The 26,249-nt window shown below is 37.0% G+C and overlaps 2 protein-coding genes across 2 annotated transcripts in view; one reads left to right on the top strand and one right to left on the bottom strand.

Moving 5' to 3' along the window:
- Window positions 1–34: 34 nt before the first annotated feature.
- Window positions 35–23,759, top strand: KATNA1 (katanin catalytic subunit A1). Its single transcript, XM_064292000.1, has 10 exons — window positions 35–196; window positions 3,601–3,758; window positions 4,903–5,083; window positions 14,239–14,360; window positions 15,595–15,700; window positions 16,639–16,797; window positions 20,835–20,961; window positions 21,563–21,697; window positions 22,012–22,138; window positions 23,488–23,759. Exons 1-10 carry the CDS (start codon window positions 35–37, stop codon window positions 23,684–23,686), a joined length of 1,476 nt encoding a protein of 491 aa, XP_064148070.1. The 3' UTR covers window positions 23,687–23,759.
- Window positions 23,760–25,577: 1,818 nt separating this feature from the next.
- Window positions 25,578–26,249, bottom strand: part of GINM1 (glycosylated integral membrane protein 1) — a 35,394-nt gene continuing 34,722 nt past the window's right edge. The window contains exon 8 of the mRNA XM_023549384.2: window positions 25,578–25,918. Coding sequence (XP_023405152.2) covers window positions 25,807–25,918 — 112 coding nt within the window. The 3' untranslated portion in view covers window positions 25,578–25,806. The remainder of the gene's footprint in view (window positions 25,919–26,249) is intronic.

The raw sequence follows: 26,249 nt of genomic DNA, 5'->3' as shown, positions 1-26,249 counted from the left end.
TTTTTTTTTTTTCTTTTTTAGCTTACAATTGAGCATGAGTCTTCTTATGATTAGTGAGAATGTAAAGTTGGCTCGGGAATACGCATTGCTGGGAAACTATGACACTGCAGTGGTCTATTATCAGGGAGTTCTTGATCAAATGAACAAGTATCTATACTCAGTCAAAGACACATACCTCCAGCAGAAATGGCAACAGGTAAGAACTGTGTCTGCTGTTCGTATTAATGGTCTAAGTACTCAGAAGAGATCACTTAAATCGATTGCCAGTGCTATATGCAGTTACTCATTAAGAAAGTATAATTTATTACATGGATTTGTATATGGTGTTACTTAAAAGTTTGTTAATAATAGTCCATGTCCATCGTCACTATTACGAATTCCATTCGATTGTTGAAATGTAATGGATTTTTTAAAAGGAATAGTTTTGAAATTTTTTTCTACATCAGATTTTTACTTGGTAAAATTAGAGTTGATTTTATTAAGTCATTGTTGACATTACAAATGATACATCTCACTGGTAACATATTCCCTGTGGAACGTTATAAAGCAGCCCGTACTTGAATTCCAGCTGAGGAACTTCAGTCACTGAGGACCAGCAGAAATGTACAAGCAGAAACTGTGGATTAATAGGTCTAGTTGAGGATGCCATATAGAGCAAGCTTTAGTTACATCACAGAAGGAAAGAAATGATACAAAAATTAGAAGTAATCTTTTGAGCTGGTTTTCTAGGTAGAATATTATCTCTCAGATTTTTACTGAACTGTTTTTTTTTTTTTTTTTTTTGATGCCATTACATTGTTGTTGTTGTTAGGTGCCATTGAATTGGCTCCAACTCACAGCGACCCTGTGCACAACAGAACGAAACGCTGCGTGGTCCTGTGCCATCCTTACCATTGTTGTTATGCTTCAGCTCATTGTTGCAGCCACTGTGTCAGTCCACCTCATTGAGGGTCTTCCTCCTTTCTGCTGACCCTATATTTTGCCAAGGATAATGTCCTTCTCCAGGGACTGATCCCTCCTGACAACATGTCCAAAGTATGTAAGACGCAGTCTCGCCATCCTTGCTTCTAAGGAGCATTCTGGTTGTATTCCTTCCAAGACAGATTTGTTCATTCTTTTGGCAGTCCATGGTATATTCAATATTCTTCACCAACACCACAATTCAAAGGTGTCACTTCTTCAGTCTTCCCTATTCATTTTCCAGCTTTCACTTGCATATGATTCAAGTGAAAATATCATGACTTGGGTCAGGCACACCTTAGTCTTCAATGTGACATCTTTGCTTTTCAACACTTTGAAGAGGTTCTTTGCTGTAGATTTGCTCAATGCAATGCGTCTTTTGATTTCTTGACGGCTGCTTCCGTGGGTGTTGATTGTAGATCTGAGTAAAATGAAATCCTTGACAACTTCAGTCTTTTCTCCGTTTATCATGATGTTGCTCATTGGTCCAGTTGTAAGGATTTTTGTTTTCTTTATGTTGAGGTGTAATCTATACTGAAGTCTGTCGTCTTTGATCTTCGTTAGTAAGTGCTTCAAGTCCTCTTCACTTTCAGCAAGCAAGGTTGTGTCATCTATATAATGTAGGGTGTTAACGAGTCTTCCTCCAATCCTGATGCCCTGTTCTTCTTCATATAGTCCAGCTTCTCGGATTATTTGCTCTGCATACAGATTGAATAGGTATGGTGAAAGGATACAATCCTGACGCACACCTTTCCTGACTTTAAACCACTCAGTATCCCCTTGTTCTGTCCGGACAACTGCCTCTTGGTCTATGTACAGGTTCCTCACGAGCACAATTAAGTGTTCTGGAATTTCTCTTCTTCTCAGTGTTATCCTTAGTTTGTTATGATCCACACAGTTGAATGCCTGTGCATAGACAATAAAACACAGGTAAACATCCCTCTGGTATTCTCTGCTTTCAGCCAGGATCCATCTGATATCAGCAATGATATCCCTGGTTCCACGTCCTTTTCTGAAACCAGCCTCAATTTCTGGCAGTTCCTTGTCAATATACCACTGCAGCCATTTTTGAATGATCTTCAGCAAAGTTTTGCTTGCGTGTGATATTAATGATATTGTTCTATAATTTCTACATTTGGTTGAATCACCCTTCTTGGGAATAGGCATAACTATGGATCTCTTCCAGTCAGTCAGCCAGGAAGCTGTCTTCCATATTTCTTGGCATAGCTGAGTGAGCACCTCCAGCGCTGCATGTGTTTGTTGAAACATCTCAATTGATATTCCATCAATTCCTGGAGCCGTGTTTTTCACCAACGCCTTCAGTGCACATTGGACTTCTTCCTTCAGTACCATTGGTTCCTGATCATATGCTACCTCTTGAAATGGTTGGAAGTCGACCAGTTCAGTCTTCTTTTGATGCTTCTTGTATCGCTTAATATTTTCCCCAGAGAATCTTTGCTATTGCAACTCGAGGCTTGAATTTTTTCTTCAGTTCCTTCAGCTTGAGAAATGTTGAACATGTTCTTCCCTTTTGGTTTTCTATCTCCGCCTCTTTGCACATGTCATTATAATACTTTACTTTGTCTTCTTGAGCCATCCTTTGCAATCTTCTGTTCAGTTCTTTTACTTCATCATTTCTTCCTTTTGCTTTAGGTGCTTGATGTTTGACAGCGAGTTTCAGAGTCTCCTCTGGCATCCATCTTGTTTTTTTCTTTCCTGTGTTTTCAGTGACCTCTTTCATGTATGATGTCATGGATGTCACTCCACAACTCATCTGGTCTTCAGTCATTAGTGTTCAACGTGTTGAATCTATTGTTCACATGTTCTCTAAATTCAGGTGGGATATGCTCAAGGTCATTCCATAATTTGCCCTTAATTTATTTAAAAGAAACTTGGAGAACTTAACCTGTTTCCTTAAGTCCGTCCTGCGTATCCCTTTTATTATCAGAAGGGGAAACAATTTTATTTCTTAAGGAGTCTTAAGTTTGCCACTGAAAGACTTTTAAGACCTTTTACTCTTAGGCCAGCTCATATACTGGTGGCACAGTGGTTAAGTGATGCAGCTGCTAACCAAAAGGCCGGCAGTTCGAATCCACCAACTGCTCCTTGAAAACCCTATGGGGCATTTCTACTCTGTCCTGTAGGGTCGTTATGGGTCAGAATCGACTTGACGGCAACAGGTTCCATTTGGTTTTGGCATGTGAATTTAGACATTTGTCGTTTAAAGCCATATTTTTCAAACTGTACATTATAATCCATTAGTGAGTTAAGAAATTAATGGATTCTGATCAGCATTTTAAATGTAAATAGCATAGAAACCATCAAGCTGTAACTAGCAAAAGTATTCTTTTTGTCAAACTTTAAAGATATAGCTGACTTTTCAATTTGCTATGCAATTTGAATAGGAAATGTAAGTCAATAACATGGTTTGATTAACCATGTTAATTAACATGATATTAATTCATTTTGTCAGACTTAGTTTTACATTTGAAAACAGATAGTTAATGAGCCATTATTAAGATTTCAGCAGAATAAATTGTATGGATTACTGGATGTCTGATGTCAAAATGGAAGTTTTCTGACATCTCTAATAAATGTTGTTATAGAAATTTAAAGAGCCATATTCTCCTTTGAAATCAGGTTTGGCAGGAAATAAATGTGGAAGCTAAGCATGTTAAGGATATCATGAAAACACTAGAGAGCTTTCAGCTGGACAGCACTCCCTTGAAAACCACACAGCATGAGCTTCCAGCTTCTGAGGGAGAAGTCTGGTCCTTGCCTGTACCTGTTGAACGGAGGTGAGTGGGGACCTTTTAAGAAGCAAATTAACACAAGAAACGTAGAGCATTGGTCATATCTAGGAGGACAACTGGGTGGCTGAGAGACAGGAAAGGGAGGAATTTTTTTTTTTTTTTAACCAATGCCCTTTTATAACTCTTGAATTTTTATCATGTGACTCTGATCTATTTCAATAAATTAAATTTAGGTAGAAATAAGCCAAAAATATGTTCTGGTGAACGAGCTTAAAGTATTGTCAACAAACTTATCATGTGGAAAGGAGCATGGGTCTGGAAATTGGAACGTCTGAGAATCACTCAACTACTAGCCGAAAGATTGGCAGTTTGAATCCCCTCAGAGGCACCTCAGAAGCCAGGCCTACTGACCTGCTTCCAAGAGGTCACAGTCTTGAAAACCCTGTGGAGCAGTTCTGTCTGCACTCATGGGGTTACCATGAGTCAGACATCAGCTCGATGGCAACTAACAGCAACAACAGCTCTGTCTTTGCAGTAGCAAAGACTGTCTTTGAGAAAATCATTCACCCCTTCTAGGTAAGGAGTCCTGGTGGTGCAGTGGTTAAGTACGCACCTGCTGACTGAAAGGTCGGTGGTTCAAACCCACCAACTGCTCCGTGTAAGAAAGACGCGGGAGTCTGCTTCCATAAACATTACAGCCTTGGAAACCCTATGGGGCAATTCTACTCTGTCCTGTAGGGTCACTATGAGTCAGAATAGACTCAACGACAACAGATTAGGCCTCAGGTCTTTCCTCTGTAAAGTGAGGGAGTTAGACTAGAACAGTGGTTCTCAAACAAGCTATCAAAGCATCGAAGCCATATTGTTGCTAAAATTGAAAAATCATCTTTTAAAAAAATTCACTGAGAAAAATGAAGGATAAAATGTTCTCAATTTTAGGTTTTTCTCTGGCAATTTTTTCCCACTTTCTATTACCGAGTGCCAGCAAATAACAATGAATGAAACTAATATTTACTGAAATGCTCTGAACATCCAGTCATGCATAGTTTTGCTGCATAATTTTTAACTGGCAAGTGTGCCTTGATTTCTGTGTTTCGTAGACTCTAAGTTATATACTAGCGTGTGTGTTCATTCATATTTGAACTAATTCCAGCAGTTGATTATGATTTTCATGATCTTTTTTTATTAGACCCTCACCAGGACCTAGAAAACGCCAGTCTCCTCAGTGCAGTGACCCTAAAACACACGGTAACCGCCCAAGTACAGCTGCCAGAGCTCACCGTCCATCTGCCCAAAATCTTCACAATGACAGAGGGAAAACTGTTCGTTGTCGAGAAAAGAAAGAACAGAATAAAGGAAGAGAGGAAAAGGTAAACGGTGCTGATATTCACAAACGAGAAAATTATCTTTAAAAATGAAGACTGCACAAATTTCAGTAATTTTTATTCATTACCCAATTTGCCAGAGTTATATAATAAAACCTTCATTGTACTCCACCTGTGCCAAGATTTTTCCCACTAGCAATTTGACAAATTTTTGTGGTTGTTTTTGTATCTTTTTATTTTGATGTGATTTCAAATTTGCAAAAACGTTGGAAGAATTGTATAAGGAACTTCCCTGTATTTTCTACCAGTTTAACCAGTTATTAATATTTTGCCCCTTTTGCTTTATCATTTACTCTCTCCTTATACCTTTTAATTTTTTTTTAACTTTTTGAGAATAAGTTGTGGATATTTATTCTACATGCCCCTTTACTCTTTTTTTCTTCTCTTTTTTTTTTAATTGTGGTGAGACAAACACCAAAACATCTACCAACACAACTTCCACATTTACAGTGCAGCAATTACCTTGTTCATGTTGTGCCGCCATTATTGCTATCCTCATCCAAAACATTCTACCACTGTTAACAGAAGCTCAGTACCCCCTCAACAAAAGCTCTCCCTTTCCCCCTCCTTCCCACCTCTAGTAACAAATAGTCTTTAATTTCTGTATATTTGCTTATTCGCCCTTTTACTCTTAAATACTTCAGAGTGTATTTTGTAAGTACTAGGATATTCTCTTACATAGAGAAATTACAGTTCTGAAAAGCAGTGAATTTTACATTGATACAGCACTGTTATCTACAGATATTAATAGAATTTCACCAGTTGTCTCCATAATGTCATTTATGGCTGCTATTTTTTTCTTGAGTCAGGATCCAATATAGAATCACATACTGGTTGTCACATTTCTTTTGTCTCTTTTAAGCTAAACATTTCTCCAGCCTTTCTTTGCCTTTTTTGACCTGGCATTTTGGAAGAGTATAGGTCAGCTATTTTGTAGAATGTCCCTCAATTTGGGTTTGTTTAGTGTTTCTTCATGATTAGATTACGGTTATGCATTTTTGGCAGGAGTACCACCAGAAGTGCTGTTTTATTCTCAGTGTATCGTAGAGGAAGTACAGGATGTCTGTTTGTCCTATTACTGGTGATAAATTAGATCACTTAGTTAAGGTGGTGTCTGCCAGGTCTCTCCACTATAAAGTTACTATTTTTCCTTTTGTTATAATTTGTGGGAAGATACTTTGAGACTATGAAAATACCCTGTTTCTCATCAAACTTACATCTGCTTGTTTTAGCATCCAGTGATGCTGTTACCTGTAGAACTCAATGTCCTGTATACCTTTTGCATTTTATGGCTGTACTTTTATGCCCTGGAAACCCTGGTGGTATAGTGGTTAATTGCTATGGCTGCTAACCAAAAGGTTGGCAGTTCAAATCCACCAGGCGCTTCTTGGAAACCCTACGGGGAAGTTCTACTCTGTCCTATAGGGTCATCATGAGTCGGAATCAACTTGATGGCAACGGTGCCATTGAGAAATGATGTTTAGAATCTAAGGTACTGCAGACAAATCAGTTGTCAAGAGAGATTAAATTAATATGCTTGCTAAGGCAGGAAAATACAAAGTTTTTCAAGAATATGACATGGTTGTTAAGAGTATGGGCTTTGAACTCAGACTTGTGTTCAAGCACCAACTGTGATTTTTGGCTGTTACTTAAGTTACTTAGTGTTCTATGTTTTATTTCCTCAAATGTAAGATTATATTAACACCTACCTCATAGACTTTTAGTGAGGAATAAATGAGGTAACATTTTTTGGTATCTGTGCACAGTAAACATTAGCTGTTTTTATTCCCCAGACGTTCTCGGTAACTGAGATTTTACTGTATTTGCTGTTGCATTAAACAGTTTCACCATAGCACTGATTTTTTCTTCTGTTTTAATAAGATATTTTAGGGATTGGTGACTACATTAAAAATATTCTTTAATTTATCCAGATGACAAAGTAATATTAGGTTAAAAGTAGGACAAAAATAAGCTCCATAAAGAGAGGCTCACCAAAATAAATAAAATGTATTCTTGTTTATCTGTGAAACTATTTTAGCCTTCCGTGTAAAATACATAGTTTTTCCATCACCTTTGGTCCTCTGTTGTTTCAGTAACAGGGTAGGGGAAGAATGTATATTAATTCAACATTGAATCAGTAGCAATAAGGAATTCTTAATGCCTTTGCTAAATGTTGACATTGCTTAGTGAGTTGCTAAAATCCTCCAAACTTCAAGCAAAGGGCGTATGACAGCCAGAGAACAAGTGTATAGAAGAGGTTTTCTTCCCAAGTCGGTCAGTGTGTATGTTTGTTGAAAATATATGCCCAGCGCTGAGGAACTAACATGTGGTGAAACCAGACTAAAGTATTTCAAGCAGTTATACAATGATTAGATACTAAACAGTAGTAGAGACTAATGACTAAAAAGAGCAATAAAAATTCTGAGAAGGGGGCTGGGAATCAGAAAGTGTCATAGAGGTAATAAAACCATTTAGTAATGAAGGGTGAATAGTTTTTTTCCTATTTAAAATCTTTTATTAAATACTTGAGAAAATAGAACAAATAAAAAAAAAGCTCAAACTCACATTCTTATCAACCCAAAGATCTGTTAATCCCATGGTACATGCATGTAATGGTTCTAAACCTTTTCTATATGCATGTTTTTTTTCTTAAATGGAATTGTAAAGTAGCCTGTTCTTTTCAGTTGTCAATACGTTCTGATAGTCTTTCTGTGTTGAATTGTTCTGTTCTTCTAAATAGTAGCTATATAAGTATGTAAGAAATGTAAGCACAGAGACAGTGGGAATGATAAAAACTGTGTTCTGATTAGAGCGTTAAGTGTGTTTTGAAGTGGTGGGAGTGGATGGAGAGAAAATAAGAGTGGTAAGGTTGGACTAAACCAAAACCCAGTGCCGTCGAGTCGATTCCAACTCATAGCGACCCTATAGGACAGAGTAGAACTGCCCCACAGAGTTTCCAAGGAGCACCTGGCGGATTTGAACTGCCAACCCTTTGGTTAGGAGCCGTAGCACTTAACCACTACACCACCAGGGTTTCCAAGGTTGGACTAGATAGTGATAAATCTTCAAAGAATGCATGACCCTGGACTCCATGAGGTAGACAGAAAGTTGCAGCCTTGTTGAGACATAATATTATCACTGGGAAGACAAGGGTCATACTGTCTTGCACTGTAGTATCTCCAGTGTCTAGCATGGTAACCTGCCCACAGTAAACCAAAAAAAAAAAAAAAGCCCTGTTGCCATCGAGTTGCTTCTGACTCATAGCGACCCTGCAGGACAGAGTAGAACAGCCGCATAGAGTTTTCCAAGGAGCAGCTGGTAGATTTGAACTGCTGACCTTTTGGTTAGCAGCCATAGCTCTTAACCACTGTGCCACCAGGGCTCCTGTCCCACGGTAGGAGCTTAATATTTTTCTATCAGTAGTTTGAAACGTGATAAATTAGAGGGTGAAGAAACAGAGGTAGAAAGACCAGCCTAGTTTAAACTTTTGGGTGCTGTTTAGGAAATTGACTTTCTAAATATAGTGGTAGGGCAATGATTGTTGCATATCATGAGGAGTCAGATTCTTAGTACATATAACCAAGTTTTAGCCCTCAGAAGGTATAAAGGTTCTGTAGTGCTATTTTCAGTCTTCTCAATACATGTACTTTAAAGCTCTTCGTTTTAAATTAAGCTTTTAATTTTGAGATAATTGTCGATTGACATGCGGTTGTAAAAAAACTAATAGGTCCTGTGTGCCTTTTTACCTGACTTTCCCAAATGGTAACATCGTGCAAAACTGTAGGACAGTGTCACAACCAGGATGTTGACGTTGCTATAGTCAATAATGAGAACAGTGACATCATCACATTTCTATCGGTTTTTGCTTTATCTGTTTTAAAGTTCTGTTGTTTGATGCATTCTCATTTAGAATTGTTTTATTCTTACCTAGAATTGCTATGTCTTCTTTGTGGATTGACTGTTTTATCATTATATGATGTCTTTCTCTGTTTCCGGTGAATTTCTTGGCTCTGAAGCCTACATTATCAGCTATTAATATAGCCACTTAAGCCTTCTTTTGATTAATGTTTACATGACATATCTTTTTTTGTCCTTTTACTTTCAGCCTAGTTATATCATTATATTTGAATGAGTTTGTAGATAAAAGCATATACATGGGTTTTAAATCCATTCTGCCAATCTTTGTCTTTTAATTGGTATTTTTAGACCATTACATTTAATGTAATTACTGCTATGTTAGTGCTTAAGCATGCTGTTATGTTTTTTGCTTTCTGTTTGTTTTGTTTTTTGTTTTTCTGTATTCTTTGTCTGACTTTCCCATGGATTGGTTGAGCATTCATTCTTGAGATTTCCATTTGAGTTACCTATAGTGTTTTTGAGTATATCTCTTTATATAGCTTTTTTAGTGGTTGTACATTGTATATACCCAGTATATAACTTATCACGATTTATTGGTGGTGTCATTTTGTCAGTTAAAGTCAAGTGTAGAAACTTTATTTCCCTTTACATCCTTTTATCCTCCCCTATTTATAATTGTCTTAAGTATTTCTTCTCTGTACATTGAGAAGGAGTCCCTGGGTGGTGTAAATTAAGCACTTGACTACTAGCTGGAAGCTTGGCGGTTCGAACCCACCCAGAGGCACCTTGAAAGCAGACCTTTCTGCTCCTGAAAGGTCACAGCATTGAAAACCCTCTGGAGTAGTTCCACTCTGCCATGAGTTGGAATTGACTTGACAGAAACTAACAATAACAACATTCACAAGCCATATCAGACAATGTTATAATTTTTGCTTCAACTGTCAGAGATAATTTAGAAAACTCAAGAGGAGAAAGTTAAACCTAATGTATTTACTTTTTTTTTTTTTGCTTAATGTGTTCTATTTTCCTTCCTGATGTTCCAGAGTTCCTTCTTTTATCACTTCTTTTAGACATTCTTTTATGGATGGTTTGTTGGTGGCAAAATTGTCTTAGTTTTTTTTCCCCCCAGTCTAAGAAAACCTTGCTTTCTTTCTCATTCCTGAACTGTATTTCTGCTGGTTATAGGATTATGGGTTGACAGTTCTTTTCTTTTAGCACTTGAAAAATATTGTTCCACTTCCTTCAGCCTCCTTGGTTTCTGAGGAGAAATCTTCTGTGATGTGAATTGTTTTTCCCTCACAGGCAAAGTGTCATTTTTCTCTCATCAATTTCAAGATTTCTTGTTTGTTTGTTTTGGCCTTTAGGTTTCAGAAGCTTAATTATAACGTGTATTGGTGTGGATTTCTTTGAGCTTATCCTGTTTGTAATTCTCTCAGCTTCTTGAATCTGTAGAGTTATTTCTCTTTCCAAATTTGGCAAGTTTTCACCCATTATTTCTTCAAGTACTTTTTGAGCCCTGCCCTGCCCCCTTTCTCCTTTCTTTTTGAGACTCTGATCTCATGGATATTAGATCTTTTGTTATATTTCTATACATCCCTGAAAATCTGTTGTTGTTGTTGTTTTTTCCTTTCAGCCTCTCTTCACTCTGTTGGTCAGATTGGATAATTTCTATTATTCTATCTTCCAGTTCATTGATATTTTCCTCATTCTACTGTTGAGATTTTGATGTCAGTTATTGTATTTTTCAGTTCTAAAATTTCTATTTGGATTTTCTGTTTCTTTGTGAGGCATTCTAGTTTTTTGTTTGTTTCAAACACGTTTATAATTGCTTGTTGAGGCACTTTTATCATGGCTGCTTTAAAATCTTTTTCAGAAAATGCTAACATTTCAGTCATCTTGGTCTTGGTATCTATTCATTGCCTTTTCATTCATTTTGAGCTCTTCCTAGTTCTTGATATAATGAGTGGATGTTTTCATATTATAAGATTCTAAGTCTCATTTAAACCTTAGTTTTAGCTTATTTTTCACTGACACGGCTGTGGCAGGGAAAGGCAGAGCACTGCCTTGTCACTGCCAGGTGAAGGTCAAAGTCCAGGTTCCCCAGCCAGCCTTTGTTGAAACCTGAGTGGGGGAGCGGGGGGTCTCCTTGTTACTCCTGGACTTGATGGGATTTCTGAGTCTCCATGTGTTCTCCAATGACACCATGGTGGGAGTTGCTTCATCTTGACTCTCTCTACTTCTCCTCTGACACCATCCCAGTGGTGAGTGGGAAGAGAGCCTCATTACTGCTGAGTAGGGGTGGAAGTCCAGGCTACCTCTGTGGTCTCCACTGACATCATGTATGTAATGTGGATGTTGTTACTAACCAGTAGGGATGAAAGTTGGGGCACCTCATTACACCCTTGCAAAAGTAGACACGTAGGCTACTTACTCAACCTTGGCTAGCCTAGATTGAAGGTGAAGCCACAGTGTGGTGCTTGACTGAAGTAGAGTGGTTATTGACTAAAACTTTTCTGTCTTGGTAGGTTGCCTCAGTTTTAGTCCTTTGGCTAGAGAGAACAGGCTTTTTTTTTTTTTTTTCCCGCCTTCTCACTTTGGCACTCCGGGTTGCTGGCTTCTTCAGCCCCAAGTTTGAGATACATGTGGAAACTCACCCCAGTGTCTATACTCAGGTCTGAGTTCCCTAGTTGGTCTCCATACTTTTCAGACTGTTCTTATGTTTGATTTTTATATAATATCCAAGGTTTTTAATTGTACTTAGCAGGAGGAATAGTGAAAAGTATGTCTGCTCCATCTGCCTAGAAGTGAAAGTCCAGCTGTCGTTTTTAATTAGCACTTTTAATTGAGACACAGTAGGTTTTGTCTTTATAATTTTGCAAGGTTTAAAAATAACTAGTTTTAAGCCAAGCAGCATTTCTCCTGGTTAACTGGTCTATCTGCAACTTTTGAGCATCAAAAAGGAGTCCAGGACCAGAAGAACTGGATGATGGCCAGCTAGCACTACTGAACATATTTATCAAAGATTAAAATGGAGGAAACGGAGGAATTTCAAATTCTCATGGAATCCAGATTTTCTGGAGCCATGGAGACCGAATGAACTCTGGAAACTGTTGCCCTGAGATAATCTTTAAATCTTAAACCAAAAATATCCACATATGTTTTCTTAAAATCAAACAGCAGTTTAGTTTAACTAGTAAAGAATGTCTGCCTAAAGCATTATGCTGTTTTAAGATCTATCTATATGGGATCAAATTGACAGTGGCAACTGGAAAGATAAGATGGGAAACTAATAACTGTTAGATAGGGGCAGTGAGTTTTATGTTAATGGGGGAGGAATAGCTCAGAAAAAGAATGAGTGGTTACACAACTCGAAGAATGTAATCAGTGACACTGAGTTGTACATGTAGAAACTGTTGAATTGGTATAAAAAAAGAAAGCCTGTTCTCAACAACAATAATTATTTTTAAAAAAGGAGTCAAGGTTCTTTTTAACTCCTTTACTGCTTTCTTCTACCTAGTTGTTGTTATTTTCGCTTAGAGCAAGTTAGCGAATAGATACGAACTTCAAGGAAATCGTACTAGTTCAGCTAATTAAATAAATTGCTATTCAAGATGTCAGCATATGAAACTCCGTAGCTTTTCTTGGCTGACCTATTATATATCCCTGTTTCTCCTTTCTACATAGATTAAATGAGTTTTGCTTTTTCTGCATATATTCCCTCTTGTCTTCAATGGGAGAAAAGAGAGATAATTAGAGCATGTCTTCCGTTCATGTCTTCCTCAGTTTACATTTTAAGTTCCTGATAGGGACAGTGTCTTCTGTCTCCCACACTAGCACAGAATAGACATTTGTTAAATACCTGTGAATGAAAACAACCTCATAAATACTGAAAAGATAACTCTCTTCCCTTTTAAACATTATACAACGTCTCCCTTGAATCCTTCAGGTTCATTTTGGATGCAGAATATGTACATTATTAGAAGCATATTGGCCATCTAGTGTATGACTTTGAATATCAAAAATATTTGTTAAGTCAGACGTTAATAATGACGTCTGACAGCACCAGCTGACAAAGAAATTACTATGTCAAGGGCAAAAAAGTGTTATGGGGGTTGGGTAACATTCTAGTACAAGACGGAGTAAATGATTATTTACCCTCACACAGAGCTTCATGAATTTTTGTGGTACATGAAAATTCGTAAATATCTTAGTAATTTTTTCACAGCACCTCTAGAACTAAAAGGAATACCCATCCATCTATTTAGCAGTTAGGTTCAAACAACTTACATGTTTATGTTCCAACACCTAGGGGCAATGCACAGTTTCTCAAGCTTTGGAATCAAGTGGACATTCCATTCTCATTCCTCTTCTACACTGATTTTCTTGCCAGACTTTTTATCACAGCAACTGCCAAAAACCCAGCTTCACAAAAATATGGCATTATTGAAATGAATGTAATAACTTTAATGTAGAAAGTATAAACTACCTCAAGCCGTTAGTCCAAACAGATGCCACTGTGTTTCCTTCAAAAAGTTAAAGTATCCCACTGTGCCCTGTGAGTTTGTCATGGTGCTTCGGAGTGCTTCATTGCACAGTTTGGAAACTGACTCATGGTTGTCATCACAGAGAGCGGGAGGAAATTTCTCCTAAGGGCTGAGATGTCTCTGTTAAAAAAAACAAACCAAACCTGTTGCTGTCTATTCAATTCTGATTCATAGCAACCCTATAGGACAGAGTATAACTGCCCCATAGGGTTTCCAAGGAGCAGCTGGTGAATTCAAATTGCCAGACTTTTAGTTAGCCTTAACTACTGCACCACCAGGGCTCCAAGATGTCTCTGTTAGAGGATGTTTTTAGGAGCATTGATGAGGACCAAGTAGGTGGTTAAAGATGGAGCCATTGTCTTGGCAAAATAAAACATCTGTTTTTCATCGTAGCTCCTTTAAAGCTGAGATAAATGTCGTATATATCTGATGTTCACTAGCAATCACAGTTAATCTCAGTATTAATTTTTATAATTCTAGCCAATACATATGTATAATCATTATTAATTATTTTTTTCTTTAACACTTGTCATTCTTTTTATGTAAAAATAAAAACAATATGAAACTCTGGTATTGATACAGGGTGACTTCAGTCTTTGGTTCTATCCTTATTACTTGTACTAATGTATTCATTTTTTAAAGAATATCAGTTCAGTCTAATCTTTGTTTCTGACTCAGAAATAAAATATGATTTTTGAATCAATCAAAAGCTGTTTTTTTTTTTTCCTCCCGATGCAGAACAAATCACCTGCTGCAGTTACAGAACCAGAAACAGCTAAATTTGATAGTACAGGATATGATAAGGACTTAGTAGAAGCTTTGGAAAGAGATATAATTTCTCAGAATCCCAATATTCGATGGTAAGTTATATCACAACAAAATAATTGGGGGCTGATGGTGCTTTTAGAACTGAAAATGGGCCAGATGTGGAGATAGAACCAAATTACATACAATATGAGCAGAACACATACTGGAAAACTTTTCTTCAGCCCAGGCTGTATCAACTTTTTGTTTGAGACCCCCTTCTTGTATACAGCATGGGAATAAAATCACAGAAATTTCATCTTCTTTTTAGTACACCCTCAGATGGTGAGAAGGCAGTGATTTCTGTGCAGGTGTACGTATTGCTTATTATCTATAGGCTTATCCTGTAGATAAATTGCCTTTATTTCCTGTTACTTAAAACAGTTGTTCTCAACTTTATTAATATCATATCTAATCAAAGAACTGTAATCTATCACAGTAAATTACATTCTGTTATTATCTTACATTCTGTTAAAACTTTGATTATTATATACGGTTTTGGGCAGTTTTTTTAAAAAATAATTTTTGCCAGTTGATGTTTATACAGTGGATATACTTTCATAATAAAGAATGCGCTTTTCAAAATAAAAAATGTCATGCGTATCAGTAGTAGTAATAGGTGTACTAGTCCCTGGGGATGGCTTCAGAGTAATCTCTGCGATGCTCTTTTACCTTGGCATCTACCTCTTAATAGAGTTGGGAGCGCTTTGGTTTTTTTTATATGCTTTTTAAATGACTATTGTTTCTAAATCGTAGTTTATGGAACAAGCATTATGAGAGCAGAAACTTAAAATGAGATGGCATGATGATGCGTACGAGTGAGCCTATAGATCTGTGTTCTCATGAGTCAAGCTGAAAATCATTACTGCCAAGAATTAAAGACCCATATTGTGCTCTTTGTGTATACTGGTTGACACGGTGGGCTTCTGCCCAGTGTATTTACTAATGCCTAAGGAACAGTTTGAGGAGCCCTGGTGGTACAATTGTTAAGCACCTGGCTGCAAACCATACTGTTGGCGTTTCGAACCACCAGCCACTCCGCTGGAGAAAAGTCCTGGCAATCTGCTCCCATAAAGTTTACAGCCTAAGAAATGCTATGGGGCAGTTCTTCTCTGTCTTGTAGGGTCACTCTGAGTGACAGGCAACTTGACGGCACACAGCAACAACTGGGAGAGGCTTAGCATTCTGTCAGCAATGTAAAGTCACGTGCTTCCAGTGGTTCTCAAGGATGACTACATAAAGTTAAATATATCATCTAACCAGTTGTTGATAAAATGAATTCTTTTTCAGGGATGATATCGCAGATTTACTAGAAGCCAAAAAGTTGCTGAAGGAAGCTGTGGTTTTGCCTATGTGGATGCCAGAATTCTTTAAAGGCATTAGGAGACCATGGAAAGTGAGTGTGTTAGTATATGCCTTCGTCAAAGTGAATGGCAAATACATTGCCATAGGGATCCAGGATTTATCTATATTAGGGGAGGTAGGGAGACAAAGTGGAGTAGATGGAGCATATTTTTAAAAATGTGTGTTATGTTATTCAGAATTTTGTTTTAGGCCAAATGCTGTTGTGAGGTTCCCAGAATGAGAAAGGGGTATAATATGATCTTTGGAAAACTCGATTCACAGCAGATTTAGAATGGGCTTGTATTTGCAGATGTGAACTAGACAGCTAATGCAAAACTAGTCCGTGTTGTGTGTCACAATGCATAACTTGTAGCCTGTGGTTTTTGGAATTATTCTTAGGAAATTTATGAGAAATATTCGCCATGGTTCCACTTCAAAAAAAAAAAAAAAAGTGATATGGCAGGCTCTTTATCTCAAAAAGTACAAAGTACATGTCCTCCCAACAGGAGTCTAATGAGTACATTTTAAAATCATGGGCTGATAAGAGACTGTCAAAAAAAACTCTTGGGATTTGGAAACTGCTAACGGCTAACTTTACTTTTTAGTATTTTTAAAAATTCTTTAAATGTTAAGTGATAAGCAAGATACAAAATTATAGACATATTTTGAGCACATCTATATAAAAAATGACTTAATTTGAGCAAAAAAGACTAGTGGGAATAGCATACACCAGATGCTAATGGTGCCTGTGTTAGGGCACCAATAAATGACTTTTTCACCTCTGAGTGCCATATTTTTAATAATGTGGTTACCTTACTTTTGTAACTGAAAAAGTAAATCTGTGATAAAGGGTCCTGTTTCGTCTTGGTCTTACGTACGCTCTCTATATTATGTATAAGTTGGTTGAACTTTGACACTTAGTAATGGGATATTCATGAATTAGAACAATGACAGATAAATCTTTTGCTTACAATGTTATATTCCCAACAGGGAGTGCTGATGGTTGGCCCACCTGGCACAGGAAAGACCCTCCTTGCTAAAGCAGTAGCTACAGAATGCAAGACAACATTCTTCAATGTCTCCTCATCAACTCTTACTTCCAAATACAGAGGAGAGTCTGAGAAGCTGGTTCGTCTTCTATTCGAAATGGTGAATGTCTGAGACAGCTCTAATGATTTTTTCCCTCTAAAAGGGGAGAAAGTGAGTTGTCACTATCTCCAGTGTATAGAATAGCTAGGCAGGATGACATTTTGCCCAGAGTCTGATTCCTGTGCACTTGAAAGCTAGCACCCTATACTTACATGGGCAACTTGAGTTTCTCTCTGCCCCATTTCCTCTGGAGGTAGATCCATCTCTCCTGGCTTATGCTCACATTGTGGGATCTGCATTACTAATCTGCTGTAGGAATCTGAAATTATTCCTAGTGCTGTTTAAATCCACAGGCTTACATATACTATGGTTAATGTGGTATTATAACAAAAACACCAAAAGGGGAAAATCATAAATAGTTGTGAAACTTGGATCACCGCCAATCTGTTCACTACACCAAATACCTTGAGATCATCATCAGTCTATTCAATATACCAGATACCTTGAGTTTAATGGCCCAGTCTTTGGATTAACTTCTTTTTTTCTTTGAATTTCTTTTTTCGTCTTCTGCCCCTGCAAACCTGAGTACCAGTAGGAGGAGAAATGTAATTCAACAAATTCTGGTAGTGTTTGGAATAGATTTAGCAGCTTTCTAGACTTCAGACTTCATTAAGCTTCACTGATTACTTTGGTCTTGCCTCATTTTAGAAATAGTGTAATTATAAGTATTAGGGCTGAGTTATGCATGTAGATAGTGACAGAGACTTGAAGTTCAGTTTGTAATCATAGCGGACCAAACCTTAGATGACTGTGCTGTTATTACAACAGATTTTTTTAGGCTTAAAACAAAACAAAATACTGTAACAACCTTTACAATTTCAGGTTATTCATTTTCTGAACTTTTTGTAGTTCCCCATTTTCTTTCTTCTTCAACTTTAATTCATAAAGCAGGATGCCAATTTTAACATGTTCTTCGTGGCTTAGCACAATAGGAATCTAATGGAGAATCTCTTAGGTCCTTTCAAAAATCAATGTGCCCATTGTTTCAGGAAGAAATAAAAGTATATTGTCAGTGTTCTAGAATAATTAGGCCTTTAAAAAATGTAAGCTAAATAGAGTGAGTGATTGATTTTAGAGTCTTCAGAGTCAGATGGCCTGGGTTCAAATCCCACCTCTCTCAGTTTCCTAGCTGGTAAATTTGTGGGCAAGTTACTCCCTTTCTCTGATCCTCAGTTGCTTTATCTATAAGAAGAGGATAATAGTATAGGACTTACCTCTGTAATGTTATGAAGACAAAACGAGCAAATACATATAAATTGCTTAATATAGAGCCTCACGCATGTGGGCTCAATAGATCTTAACTATTAATGTTTAAGAATTATTTGATATGTTTTCTAATGTAAGGTTTTATATTCAAGAAAATACCATTTTCTTCTGTGGGTGGAAGCCACTTACTAAGTACTAATTTGTATTGTTTATTTTTCATAGCGAGGTACATAAAGGTATATCAAAACGCTTACTTTTTACTGGCTTCCTAAATTTTTTTTTTGGTGTTGGTTGGCAGAGTCATTAACCATCATTAAACAAATCCCTGTGCATCCTGGAGTATGCTACACTGAGTTGCCCACTTAAGCAGTGGCTTATCCACAAATCATTGGTTCAGTCCTGAGTTTCCGCCCTTGCGATTTTGGTTAGGGCTCGTATATGCAGCCAGCTTGGTTTTTTTTCTGTTCATTTTGTGGACTTTCTCATTTTCATGTAGTAGTATACTGTCTCCTATCTTGATTTTGACTGCTCTGTAGATCACTACGTGCCACTTGATGTGCCCCTCTCCCAGGATTCCTCAAAGTGAATTTTGAGCATGCCTTATGGATGGCCTATATTTTAAATTAAAAAAAAAAAAAAAAACCCAGTGTAAATAAGGACATGTAAAAAAATACTTAAATTTGGTGAAAATTTGTCCAGGATTTTTCACATCACATGGTAACGGACACACACAAAAACTTATTTGTATAGTTTTTGTTGTATTATTAAAAACTTTTCATTTTCAAGTGTCAGAAATCTAATAAAATGAGTATAAACAAAAAGAGTAGTATTTTGAGTCATGTAACCAGGGATTTTTTCTTTTTTTAGGCCTAATTGGATCTAGCAGTTAGCAGACATGTTCAGGAGTCTCTCTCTGACTTTTGACTGTTTACTTCTGAGTTGGCTTTGCTTTTAGCCATCAGAAGTTTTAGCCTTATTTTTATTTTCCTTATGGTAATCCTAGAGAAATTAGCATTCATTTCTCAGTTCCAGCAGATGCCTGGGGATTAATACACTTGGCCTGCTTTGAGTCACAAGCCCATGCCTGATCCCATCATTTTTGTCGTGGAGTTGGCCTCACTTGAAGTGGGATGATTTACAAACCATGTGGTGTGGCATCTATTTTCCCCATCTCTGGTTGCTCACTTCCTTGTTTAATCTCTTTTATATTTCAAAAGAGATTGATTTAAGACACCCACTAAAAAAAAACACACCCCTAGCCTTTGAGTTGATTCTGACTCCAGGTGACCCTGTAGGACAGAGTAGAACTGTCCCATAGGGTTTCCAAGGCTGGAATCTTTACGGAAGCATACTGCCACATCTTTCTCCCACGGAGTGGCTGATGGTTTTGAACTGCCAACTTTTTGGTTAGCAGCTGAGCGCTTTAGCCACTGTGCCACTGGGGTTCTGTCCAATTTAAGACACACCCTACACTAATACTGTCTCATTAACATCACAAAGAAAATCTATTCCCAAATGGGATTATAACCACAGGTTTCGGGGTTAGGATTTATAACTCATATATGGAGGACACAATTCAATCCATAACACTGAGTCTTCTTAAAAGAAGGATGATACTCTTGAGTCTTGCATAGCTATTTAGTAGATTCATACTTGTCTAAGAATTACCGTTTATTGGATCAGATTAATCTTCCCTATTCTTTAGTTTGAGGAAGAAATGCATTTACAGTGCAAAAGTAAACTTGGGGGATATTACTGAGCCATCTAAGGGAACGAAGAACTGATCCATGCTTACAACGTGGCTGAACCTTGGAAACATTATGCTAAGTGAAAGAATCCCAATATGAAAGATCACATTTCTGTGGTTCCATTTGTATGAAATGTCCAGAACAGGCAAAACCGTAGAGAAAAGAGTGGTTGCCAGGGGCTAGACAGAGGGGGCATGGGTTATCTTTTTGAGGTGATGAAAATATCCTGGAATTAGCAGTTATAGTTGTACATTGAGTATACTAAAAAATATTTAAAGTGGTGAATTTTATGTTTCCTTTTTGAAAATTTTAGTGTGAAATACATATAAAATTTGCCATTTTAACCATTGTTAAGTGTACAATTCAGTGGTGTTAATTACGTTTACAATATTGTACAGCCATCACTATATTATCTGAATTTTATCTCGGAAAACAAACAAAAACTTGGGTCATATAAGTTGACTATTCTAATTTACTTAAAAGGATAGAAATGTAATGACATGAGTTAAATCAAAAAGAATGGAGATTTAAATAGAATTTCTTAGAAGAAATCTATATGATATTATTTAAGGTAATAGTTCTCTTTAACCAAATTTTTTTTCTAGAACTTTAGAACACCTACCAATACCTATAAATATTTTCAACCATAGTTATCCGTATTGTTTTAGTTGACAGGATAATCCTGTATTTCTGTCGCTCATGAACAAACATATATAATCAGTTATATTATTATGTGGAATAAAAAATTTGTCATGTAATCTTTGTTAGTCTGCATCCCATTGCCATTGAGTCAATTCCAACTTACAGCAACCCTACAGGGCAGAGTAGAACTGCCCATAGGGTTTACAAGGAGCGCCTGGTGGATTCTGACTGGCAACCTTTTGGTTAGCGACCAAATGCTTAAGCACTGCACCTTAAGAGGCCATATTTTAGCTGTTCCAGTTCTGTCTTCTAATCCCAACACTAGGGCAAAGGGGAGAGGTGTACAGTGTGGCAGGCTCCTCAACTATTTTCTAACTGCTTAACCTGTAGGTAATTTGTAAACAAAGTAAAAAGCTGGTGTTGCCTTGATTCTTCCTTTAGGCTCGATTTTATTCTCCAGCCACCATATTTATTGATGAGATAGATTCCATTTGTAGTCGCAGAGGGACTTCTGAAGAGCACGAAGCAAGCAGAAGGGTGAAAGCCGAGCTGCTGGTTCAGATGGATGGTATGCATGTGTATAGACCTGAATTGACGTGGGGTGGGAGGTTGTGAAGTGTCTCCAGCTCCAGTGGATCAAGCTCTACCCACAGTGCTAACCCAGGGCTTTTAAAAGGTGTTCCTAACTCCAGACAAACTAGAGGGGTCTGGCAAGTGGTAAAACTCTAGGATTAGTTCCTGGGGATTGGTGGAAATAAATTTGGTACACCGATGGTGGTTGACATGCCATCAATAATGGCTGTTGGCAGGGTACCCTTTGGCATCTAAGCTCATCTCTTATTTTTAGCCTTGAAATTTAAGTAAATGCAGATAAATTGGCCTTACTTAGAGAGGGATATGTCTGCTTTTGAAATTCTTAAAAAATAATGCGCAGTTGAGCCAAGTTGGTCTTTTGATTAAATCTCTTTGAGTCGTATTTTTGCTGGTCACAAAAATTAATTTTTCTTGGACTGCAAATTCACATATGTATCAGCTTATAAATTTTAAAGGAGCTTAGAGACGTTACTTTGTGTTGTGCTATTTAAGGATCCTGAAATACCTGAGCCTTGTTTTGTATAATCTGGCTTAAATCTTTTTTTTTTTTCCTTCTCGCCTTAACCTTTTTTTAGGTGTTGGAGGTGCTTCTGAAAATGACGACCCTTCCAAAATGGTTATGGTTCTGGCAGCTACTAATTTTCCTTGGGATATTGATGAGGCTTTAAGACGACGTCTTGAAAAAAGAATCTATATTCCATTACCATCAGGTATCTTCATTTAAATCTTGTTAATGCTCAAGTAGTTTTACTTAGAAACTTTAAATTTGGTATTAACTTTCCTTTAAGAGGCAAATGGTATCTTCCCTTTCATTAATTAATCTCTGACCATCTGAATTTGGCTATATCTAGAGCGCGAAAGTCTTGATACTAGGAAACTAAAAATTCAGTGAGAGGTATGCCTTTTGAATTTTCAAGCAAATGAGCTCTAAGAATTGAGAAAGCTTCCTCAAAGTAGGCTTAAGAAATAATAATACACTATGTTTATACTGAAAGCTTGTCAATTTTTTATTTCTACTAATTAGCAAAAGGCAGAGAGGAGCTATTACGGATAAGTCTACGAGAGCTGGAGTTGGCTAACGATGTTGACCTTGCAAGTATAGCAGAAAACATGGAAGGTTATTCAGGTGCAGACATTACCAACGTGTGCAGGTATGAATTACTTTGGAAGCATAGGTTTTTGTGGGTAAAACTTGTGAAGTTTTTATGCTGAAATAAGATAGGTGAAGAATAAAGACCCATGTTACAATCTATAGGCAGAGACAAGTTTTGGTTTTGAGTTAGCGTTTGCAGGTTCTAGTAAGATATATGGTTATCTTGTATGTCAGTGAAGAGCCTGCAATCATTTGCAAGCCAAAAGTTCAAGAAGCTATGTTAGAACAATTTGTGTTAAATAGAAAATCAGTTATTTTTGTGAGCAAAGATGTTATTATTGGTACATTCCTTCACTTTATTATATAGGAAATAAGATTGAGAAATATATTGATTTGGCATCATTTCATTTTCAGTGTAGGTGTTCTAAGGTGTTAGGAGAGCAGTGTAAAGAAAAAAGACCATCTCTAATTTGACTGCAGTAGGTTTTATCCTCATCTAAGTCTTAACTCCGATGCTTGTTATTAGCAAGGTGCTTGACTGCACTAGTTTCCTCACGCATAAAGCAAGCATGCCATGTGGGTTGTTACGGGGATTAGAGGTAATGTGTGTGTATATACAGCAGCTGTATGTTGGTGTCCCTTTGCATAAATGTTAACTGCTATTAAGCATGAAACTTGATGAAAAGAGGTACTTGAATCTGCAGTTTTTTTTCTTTAAAAAATTTTAAAAAGAGCACTAATACAGAGAGGAAAAAGAGAAACCACCTAGCTTGATCATCTGGCTTTTCCTATGTATGTAGAAAATATTTAATTTTCTAGCTAACAGGATCTCTGCTGTCTCCGGGTGTTTGTTTTTTATTTTATTAGGCATTTATAATGAAATTCAATTATAAAAGTTGTATCATTAACTTTTATTTCATTTTTTAACTTATTTACACCATTAACTATATGCATTGACCTTCATAGCCTCCCACCCCAAATCAGTTCCAGTCTGTACACGTCCACACCATCCATCTGAACCAGCTTGGCTTTCACTCTTCTCCTTGCTTCATGCTCTTCAGGAGTCCCTCTGCGACTACAAATGGAATCTACCTCATCAATATATATATGTATATACTGACTGTAGGCTAGCGTCTTTATTGTACCTTTACTTTTTCTTGGGCTTTCATGCTCAGTATTGGTTATTTAAATTGATTAGCGCCCATAGTTCATTATGGAAGCTGTAACCACTAAACTCAGAACAGGCTTTGTATTCATTCTGATACAGTGCTGTGTGCAGTACTGTGTATGTGTAACAGGATCATAATCAGAGAATGTTACAACTCATGCACTGAGAAAAGTTTCTGTTCATGGGTTTTCATTCAAAGTATGACTTTGTAAGTTTTTTTTTTTTAATTTAAAACCTAGGGATGCATCTTTGATGGCAATGAGAAGGCGTATTGAGGGTTTGACCCCAGAAGAAATCCGAAATCTTTCAAGAGAAGAAATGCACATGCCTACAACTATGGAGGATTTTGAAATGGCTTTAAAAAAGGTTTCTAAATCAGTATCTGCTGCAGACATTGAAAGATACGAGAAATGGATATTTGAGTTTGGATCATGCTAAATTTTCACATGTAAACTGTGAGGAAACCTGCCTTAAGTATTTGAATAATAATTAAATGTAGTATTTCATTACACTGAGTGCTTATTTTTTTAAACTTTCATAATGATAAGATTTAAAAAAACCTTATGATTCTGAATAAAGGTAATTTTTTTAAGCTGCAAGTAGATTTGTTTTACTTTAGTATTACCCTATTTCTATTTCCATGACCACAAATGTTAACAAAAATGCTATTACTTTAGTTTAGAAAATTGTCTTTATGGGCACATCTAAGTAAGTACAGCACCTTCTCTTCCACTGTCTGCGCTGCTGTTTCTTCTAGGGAGGAGAATAAGACAGGCCCCAGCTCCTTGGGTGCCAGTGGATATCACGGAAAATTCCTGCACATATGTATGTAAGTAGCCAACAGAAGCATGAACCAGGCCAGTGTGCCTCCCTTCCTGCCTGCTGTTATGGTAGTTTCCCTTCTCCTCCTGGGACAGCAGGCAAGTCCTTCATTTTACGGTGCATTTAAGGGGGAAAAGTATACAACCCCGCCGGATTTTATTCTAACTACATAATGGCTATACTACAGGCAAGTAGATATTCCTAAGCCTACACTGTTCTTTGTACTTTAATCAGTTTCACTGTAAGCTCTTATGAACTCATGGACGCTAAAAATAATTCACATAGTTAATGGTATAAATAAGAGTTAATGGTACAAAGTTTTAGGTAAGATTTCCATTTATAATTACTTTTAAAAAATAATTTATTGTATCATTCCAGCCACAGAAGAGAAATGAGAGCCTCGTGGTCCCCAGTCTCACTACAGGAGTCAGGATAGGGATCAGATGTGCGGACTGCGAAGCCTACTCTCCTGATTGGCCATACAGTCTCCTAAAGTTTTCTCTAGAGTCTGTAAGCTTCTGCTTAATGCATGTCATCATCTGAAGTGCTTTTAGCAACTTACGGAGTGAGGAGGGGCATAAAGAAAGCATTACTAGCTAGGTGATTTTAGGATCAAATTGTAAATTACATGCTACTATTTATTCTTCTAAAATACGGTGCCAGTACTCACAATTCACAGGGCTGTGACGATTATTAATTAAAAACAGGCAAAATGAAGTATCCCTCACACACACATACCTATGTATTTAGCCTTAATATGAACTCGTTTTTTAAAAAATCAGTCACTACATTCTTGGGCAATGTTTTCAATAGTGGGTTGCGACCAAAAATTTTTTTAATGAAACAGAATAGAAAGTATCTGTTTATAATATGGAGTAAAGATATGTACAGGGTCACGTTGTCAAATATATGTAATATGGGCAATGGTTAAAAAGGTAAAACAAACACTGCTGTGGGTAAATAGCACTCTATACTTAGAACTGCAAGACCAAGGGCACATTCAATTCTATGATACTGGTGGACTCTTGAACTGTTCTGAACCTTGGTTTCAGCTAGTGTAAGTGAAAGGTCCTATTATCATATGTAGGTAGTTCTCACGTGGGCAAAGTTCTTACATAATTTTAACCAAAAAAGCTATACTTTTTCCCCACCACAAAAGTTTAGAGTGAGAACATGTCACTATTACTTTCAAATCCCCATGTATTCAAGGTAAGTAGTCTTGGTACAGTATTCAATCAAATTATAATACAGTTCAGTGATTTCATACTAAGTCACAAACTTAATATAAAGGCACGTTGTACTAGATAAAAAAATAAGTGTTTGTTAAGTTCTTGAATGTTTAAATTAGGATTTCATAAAGTGCTTTTCATAAAATCTTATATATTATACTAATTAAGTGGATATAATTTTCTTAACAAAGGCACCTTGAAAAGTTATTGGCACATGGCATTTTGTCTTGCCCTTTTCTTTTTTCCCTTTTGGTAATTCCAAAGTCTTTTCACACGTCTCCTCTTGCACTTGGTTTTAATTGTCCTGAACAGTCAATCATCTGAATAGCCAGCTCTGTTTCAGAATAAGGCGACCTTGTCACTTTCAAGGTCAATTTTTAGGTAGTCTTAGGAGTTTAGAACTTTGTCTAGTGTAAGTTGATTCTTAATGATTTAAAGAAAATTATATTCAAGTGGCAAATTTGGAGGCAATAGACAAATTCAGAGTCCGTGATTTGAGAAGGTGTTTTAAATACGTGTTTTATCTTCAAGGTTTTCTGTTGTTTTCTCAGGCCCATCTGGATATAAGTTAATAGCTTTCACAGGTATAACATTCATTTTATCCAACTGAAGAATTCCTCTGAAATATAAGACAATTAATTACTATCAAGATCAAACATTTCCTCAGCCTATAGTTTGACAGTAAGATCGGGCTACTAAAAGGCTTTTTAAATATATACCTAGGTTCATTTCATAGTTTGTAATAGTTGTACGAAAACGCTGAGTTCACTTTAACCAGCCTGACGGTGAGACTAGAACAGTACAAGAGGAAGTGCATTATTTGGTACTTTAGGGAAGGAAGGCATAGACTAAGTGCAGTTCTCCAAGGCCGACACTAGATTTGCACAGGGAGGGTAAAAAGCCTGGGCCCACGTAGCTGTCTAATCAAAACTTAACACTGGATCGCAACC

Source organism: Loxodonta africana, chromosome 1 (genome assembly GCF_030014295.1).
Source record: "Loxodonta africana isolate mLoxAfr1 chromosome 1, mLoxAfr1.hap2, whole genome shotgun sequence".
Taxonomy (NCBI): Eukaryota; Metazoa; Chordata; class Mammalia; order Proboscidea; family Elephantidae; genus Loxodonta; species Loxodonta africana.
The sequence above is the reverse complement of the archived record's forward strand: the minus strand, read 5'-3'. Positions and strand labels throughout refer to the sequence as shown.